Genomic DNA, 7,106 nt, shown 5'->3' on the forward strand with positions numbered 1-7,106 from the left:
CATAATCAGCTCCCGACATAGAGACTCCAGTTGAACTTTGTAGGTGGGTTAATTGGTCTGGTTGTTGTTCCTGTTGTGCAGTAAATTGCCAGTATATGTAAAGCTTGTTAGTGAGTTTTTAGAGCTTTCCGCTGAATCAGCTCCCTGCTTGTGAAATAAAACTGTAAATTTGGAAGCTAGAAATAAAAGAAATGAGCTGAAAGACAGTTAAATACTGCATAGGGTTGAGGACAATGGAAGTGCAGACTCATTGTTAATGTAAATATATCAATTGGGGAATTTTTAAGTTTGTGATGTGTTCACTTCATCTGTAAAACGTTGAATGTTCGTGGACCACCAATAAAGAGGTTAAAACTAAAACTGACCAAAATTATATTATTTGGTTTCCTAGAGCACGTAATCATGCATATGCATCCAGGTCTGACTGAAAACAAACTGGGAGACTGTAACATATGCATTTTGTAGTTTCACTCTCCATTACTGCTTGTCAATGAGAACTGTTACAGCCTCCATACAAAAATACAAGTGGAGCAGCGTCTCCATTCATTCAAAGCTACATCAATTATTCATAAATGCCCTCGCCGACTGCGCTGCTCCAGGGATCGATGCATCTGTTATGTGGACTGAGATGAGCCCCTGGTCGAGTTCTGGCTGCAGCAGGTTAATGGGCTGACTGGATTTCATACACTGCTGGAGGCACTTCCTGGACAAAACTCCTCACCACAACCCGTGGACCCAGTTTAAACTTACTTGGCAGATAGAAGGTTTTATGTTCCTGTGACTATTTTTAAATCATCTGTATGTAATTTGATGTATGGTGTGCCTCAGGGGTTGGTTCTAGGACCAACTTTATTTTCTCTGCTGTGTATGCTTCTTCATAATTAGTCGAGATGGTTTCTCATTCCATTTTTACGTTGATGACGCTGATGACGCTGATGACACACATACCTGCCTTTTAATACGTCAGAATTGCAAAACCTGAGTGCTTTAAGAAACTGTGTAACACATCCAGGGGAAACACAGACAAAGCAAGACAGGTGAGACAGGAAAGAAGTCCAAAGTCCAAAACGCAACACCTTAGAGGAAGAGAAAAGGTTCAAAACAAACAAAAATGTTTTTCTGCTCAAAGTGGAAATTAAAGTATAGTTTTGTACAAAATTAGATTAGAAAACAAAATAATGTTTACATTATTCACAAATATTTTTTAATTCAAAACTTTTTTTTTTTTTTACACCTTTTTCATTTAGTAAAATTAGTCTTAAAACTGTGAATGTGTAGTTGTGTCTTGGTTTTATTGTGTTGTTTTTACTGAATAAATTGTGGAGCCCATTTTTAAATGGAATATTAATACTAACATTACTGAATCTTCCATTCGCAAAACCTGTTAAGACCTTGTTTTAGTGGAAAGGTTGCAATCAGGTCATGTTTCGGGTTGAGGTAAAGGGCAAGGAAATACATTTTGTCAATGGAGAGTCCTCGCAAAGGTTCACAAAGCGGATGTGTTTTTCCTTAAGCCATTATTCTACTCGGTCGTTTAGTGCTGCCACTCCATGAAGAGGCGTGCGGTAAAAGGCGAGTTTCTCAGAATCTGTGAATGACACGATGGAAGTGTTGCCTAGAAACCGTGGTATGATGTAATGAGATTATAAATACCCCTGAGAATCAAAGAACTGTCTTTAAATTTGATTATGAACACTAAAGGCTCTGTGTCATAATTGTCACTTTTCCTGGGACAGAAATGTCTTCCTGCATCACCTGCATCATCCTCTGCTGTACTTTGAGTTTACTGCTAAATAGCTATTGCTAACAGCGGGCAGAAAAGCTAAACTAAGACAGTGAACATGGTAATAATCACACCGATCCGCCCACTGAGAGGGGAAGTGAATAACAGTGAATTATTGAATTGTGCAGAATATATTAGGCAGCATTTGACCATTTGGTGGCAAAGTTAATGGTAGAAACAGGAAAGAAAAGGACAAGAGGAAGGATCTGAGCAACTTTGACAAACTGCGATGGCAAGATGACTGAGTCAGATCGTCACCAATACTGCAGCTCTTGGTTGTTCTTGGTCTGCGGTGGCCAGAAACAAATCAAAAGTGGTCCAGAGAAGAAAAAAAAAGAGGTATCCTTCAGCAGGATAATGTTCACTTTGCTTCCAAAAAGCAAAAATGACTCAAGAATACTTTGATGAAAACAACAACGAGTTTAAGATGTTGACTTGGCCCCTAAATTCCCCATAGATCTCAATCCAATCCAGCATCTGTGGGATCTTGCCGCCATACCTCACCACTTGCAGCACTTAGAAGATCTACTGCTAACGCCTTGGAGCCAGACACCACAACACACCTTCAGAAGTCCAGTGGAGTCCATGCCTCGACGGGTCAGAGACCTATTAAATATTGAATATTATAATGTTATGGGTGACCGGTATATACCTGCACTTTATCCCTGTCCTATAGTAGGTTAAAAGCATTTACACACAAAGCATCATTATGACTGGTGACTGCTGCCTTGTTTTACTTCACTGATTACATTTAAAAGATAGGAGATCCATGTGAATTTTAAGATGTTAAAATTTTTTTGTTACTCAAATCATATCAGCCTGAGCTAAAACATTTAAATTAAGGACACAGTGGTGAATAAATAATGAATGATGAAGCTGAGCGTCACTACATTATCCAAGATGCCAGGCCTTGATTGATGAGTCTCCTTCATCCGATAGAGTCGAGAGGGCACACCAAAGCGCACACACCAAACCACTGGGAGTAATATTATTTGTCTGATAGATGTATGTCTGTTTGTTTCATGAATTATAGATCCTCCAAAATGTCTGTGTCAACTCCAACACTGTGTGCATGACATCATCTTGACAGATGAGTCCTTTCAGCAGCTCCTGCTGGAAGTTTTAACTGGGAAACTCAAGGGTTGACCGATCGATAAGTGAAGCTTTTTAAAGTGTTTGGTTGTTTCCTCTACTGGACTCAATCGTTAATTAGACCATCGACCACGGGCAGACTGCTGGTAAAAGAGATAGACTGACCAAGGAGCTCCAGAGAAAGCAATAAACTAAAATAAACCAATGACATTAACTTATATAAATTAGAGAAAAGGGAACACTGTAAAAACTGAAAGATGAAATATCTTAAATCCAGGTATAACATGGCTGTTTGTCACCAAGATAATTCTTCATCTAGGTAAATTTCTGTGCTAGAGCATTACTGGATACGGATTACCTTTCTCTGTAAATTAACCTAAATTCAGAAACATTACCATAGAATTGGTTGCTAAATTTAAGTACAAGCACATCCACCTTCGTTGTACAGTAATAATTCTTCCCGTATCAATCCAAATCTACTTGTTTTTAGTCTAAAATCCTTAGTTTTGAGGAATCTGTGGGTTCTTTGAGTCTAGATATACTTCCTTGTTTTAAAATAACTTAGCATGTTCTACTGGCAGATCATTTTTGCTTATTTTAAACAATATATCTCTCATTTAAATACAGTGAAGGGACACATGCATAATTAGACCAAAAGCTCCAGGTCCTTTGTATCCATGAATGTCTACCAACCCTCTATTTCATATCATTATAAAGTCATCATTAAAAAACTTATATAATATAGATAAAGAGATGAAGAGAACCCATTCAGTCACCACTTGTGCCCCATTTTGTTGATTTTTCTCTGAGATTGAATTCGTCAATGAACGTGTAAAAGAGGATGTGAGGCAGAGAAGAGGACGTCGTTCCTGCTATTAACCTGAGACCGCCCCACCCTCCCCTCATTCATCCATCCATTCAGACCCGGCCCCGGTGGAGAGGAAACTGCTGCCCCCCTCGGGGACTTGGAATCATAATTATATAGGAAGCAGAGCAGGCTGCTGCCTGTCAGAGGAAAGAAAGGCTGCGAGCTGCTCACACATGTCCGCTAATATGCAGTGGTCATAACATGGAGCTCTGTTTCTGACACTGTTTGCAAGGTAAGATAATCTCTTCTTAATCTGCAGAGTTAATGACAACAGAGAGCGATTAGCAGCCTGTGATGTTAAACCTCCTGCTGCTCACAGTCTGTTCACTTCGATCAGATTGGGTGTTGTGCACTGACAGTGAGCATCTCTGCAAACTCAACACAAACAAACAGCTCTGGGAACAAATTTCTGTGTAGATTTAAAAAAAAAAAAAACTATTTCAGTGCTTTGTTTGAAAGTGATCTGTTTCTGTCTGCAGGCTGTTTCTGAACTCTGGGCTCTTAATTAGATTTATTGCCACTGGAGATGATCAGTAGGACTCCACATCAGCAATAGTTTTGCACATAATTAGATATCTGTTCTGCATGTGCAGATTAAAGGCTGCTCTAAAAGGGCTTCTTTTATTTTTAAAGGCTGTGACAAATCAGACCGTAAATCCAGTGTGGCTTTAATGAGTTTACGGCACCTTTTAAGATCCCAAATAAAATGTTTGTAAAGTTAGCTGTTCTAAAATGGATATTTCTTGGACAGTAATCAAAGCATTTGAAAGATAATTTCAGGCTGAACATTACTTTAACATTAGTATAAAAAGCCTTTTTATTCATTTTCCTATAATCCTGTTAATCAAAGGTCTGTTCTTTGTCACAGAGCAAGAAGAGGAAGCAGACATGTCAGAGAAGAAGCCACGTGGCTCAGACACTCGTCCCAAATGTGGCTTCCGCAGCTGGAGTGCAGACAGCCACGTCTGGCGGGGGAAGAAACGCTCTCGGAGCTCTTGCAACGGGTCGAGCCCTGCAGGGTTAGAGGCAGAGGGGACAGAGGAGCTGGGCGTGAGGTCGACATCCTGTCCGAGGCGACGCAGGGAGAGAAAGTGTAGCTGCAGTGCTCTTGGGGATGCGCTGACGTCTGGAGACATTGATGTAGTGTGTAGGAAGGCACTGTCTCGGCGCTCTCTCAGGCAGAAGTTTCAGGATGCCGTGGGTCAGTGTCTTCCACTGCGCTCTCACCATCACCACCACCATCATCATCACCACCACCCGCCGGGCTCCTCGCGACCCTTCTCGGTGCTCTTCTGGTCCAAACGGAAGATCCACGTCTCAGAGCTCATGCAGGACAAGTGTCCATTCTCACCCAAATCTGAAATGGCCCGATGCTGGCACCTAATAAAAAGTCATGCCACCCACCCAAATGCCCTGAAAGACATGGAGGCTCCCCTGAAACCCAGTGTCTCATCTTCTACCTCCCCGCCACAGACCCCACTCTCCTGGGAGGACATCTGCTGCTCCCCTGGGCCTGGAAGCACCAGTCTGGACGACTGGGACCCTTCTTGTCCTCATGGGGGAGCACATGGCAACTGTGGCCACACTGACTACATCCTGGTCCCAGATCTCCTCCAGATCAACAACAGCTCCTGTTATTGGGGAGTGTTGAACCGCTTCGAGGCAGAGGAGCTGCTGGAGGGCCAGCCGGAAGGGACGTTTCTGCTCCGAGACTCTGCCCAGGATGAGTTCCTTTTCTCAGTCAGCTTCCGCCGCTACAGCCGCTCCCTGCACGCACGCATCGAGCAGAATGGCAAGCGTTTCAGCTTCGACGTGCGCGACCCTTGCATGTACCAGGACCCCAGCGTGACAGGACTGCTGAGACACTACAGTGACCCGGCCACCTGCCTCTTCTTTGAGCCCCTGCTGTCCAAGCCGCTACCTAGGACCTTCCCTTTCTCCCTCCAGCACCTGTGCAGGGCTGTGATTTGCAGTTGCACCACTTACCAGGGCGTAGACAGCCTGCCGCTGCCCCCTCAGCTCAGGGACTTTCTCAGACAGTACCACATTAAGTGCGATGGGGCCTGTGCCATGTGAACATCCAAAACTCTTACGTAAAAGACAGGCCAAACAAAGGCACCTTATACCGGCAACTTTGTAGGTTAAAGATGACGAAGTGTCAAGAATGTTTGTTGATCTGGATGCATCAACGTATAAAGGATCACCGGACTGGAACAAATGCCCAGAACGTCTCCTTAAGTGCTACAGGACCGTTTACCCCGTCATGCTCACAGGACATGAAAGGAATCACTAAAGCTGACTGAGGTACTCAGAACTGAACAAATAAGTTCTAAAAAAAAGTTAAGTGATTAAAATCACCAAGACATTAAAGTGGAATATTTTCTCAGTCTTGTGTGCACCTTTCCTGGTACACCCAGAGAGTAAAACCTCCTGTCATGTTTAAATCATGACATCGCATACAGTCAGGTACAGAGACTCCAAATGCATCAAGTAATATGCAAACATGATTAATTAATCGATAACTTTTGTTTCAAACAGATGTTTAGACATCTCGGTACCCTTTTTCCAGCATTGCCATATAGCTGAAACCTTTTATGGACTGTTGTAGTTTAACCAATTGCATAATTCAGAACTCATCCAAACCTCTGCTGTTTATCTGCTGGGCAAAATGCACATAGTAATAAATGTGCTTAAAGGAAACCAACGTCGACTCGTTGGAGCTCTTCTCATACTCAAATTTCCTGTGAGAATCTTCTTGAATTCCTGTCTGCAGCCACAAGATGGCGGCACAGCTGCACCAATCTTCACTCCAACACTTCATCATCATCGGTCAGTATTTTAACATCAACTGTGCCTCCCTGTTTAACTGTTTACATGCTGGAGCGGAGTGAAATATAAAGAATTCTTATCAAAGTATGTGAATCACTGTGATGGCTCCCCTTTATAATATATTCACCACACTGATGCACAAATCAATAAATGCTATTCAAACCGAGTCTGCAGCGTGACACTTCTGTTTTTCTTTTTGTCATCTTTGGAGCAGTTTAATGGTGATGCACAAGTCAGGCCTAAACGCGTCTGTTCACGCTGGAGCTGAGGGCTGTGTCGTACTCAGACAGGCTAATGATATGGAAAATGCTCCCTTTGAAATTATCGCTCTGAAAACAACTCATTCCGCTCGCTGTAAAGGACACCTCTAAATGTCAGCGCTTCAAGACTGGAGAGATAAGGACATGAAAAGGGCTGTTTGCTCCCGGAACTGGAGAGGACTTCAGATTTTTCAATTGATTTGTGTCTCATTTGCCCTCTCTCCTACAAGCAGTGGGGGGAAAAAAATGCCCTGAGGTGAACAAGAACAAAAGT

At 42.6% G+C, this 7,106-nt stretch overlaps 1 protein-coding gene across 1 annotated transcript; it reads left to right on the forward strand.

The window, feature by feature from the left end:
* Positions 1-4,629: 4,629 nt before the first annotated feature.
* socs4 (suppressor of cytokine signaling 4) lies at positions 4,630-5,819 on the forward strand (the record flags this gene model as incomplete). Its single annotated transcript, XM_084540902.1, has 1 exon — positions 4,630-5,819. The coding sequence occupies exon 1, from the start codon at positions 4,632-4,634 to the stop codon at positions 5,817-5,819; it is 1,188 nt and encodes a 395-aa protein (XP_084397028.1). The 5' UTR covers positions 4,630-4,631.
* Positions 5,820-7,106: the final 1,287 nt, after the last annotated feature.

Source organism: Chelon labrosus (genome assembly GCF_963514085.1).
Source record: "Chelon labrosus genome assembly, chromosome: 3".
In the NCBI taxonomy this organism is placed as follows: Eukaryota; Metazoa; Chordata; class Actinopteri; order Mugiliformes; family Mugilidae; genus Chelon; species Chelon labrosus.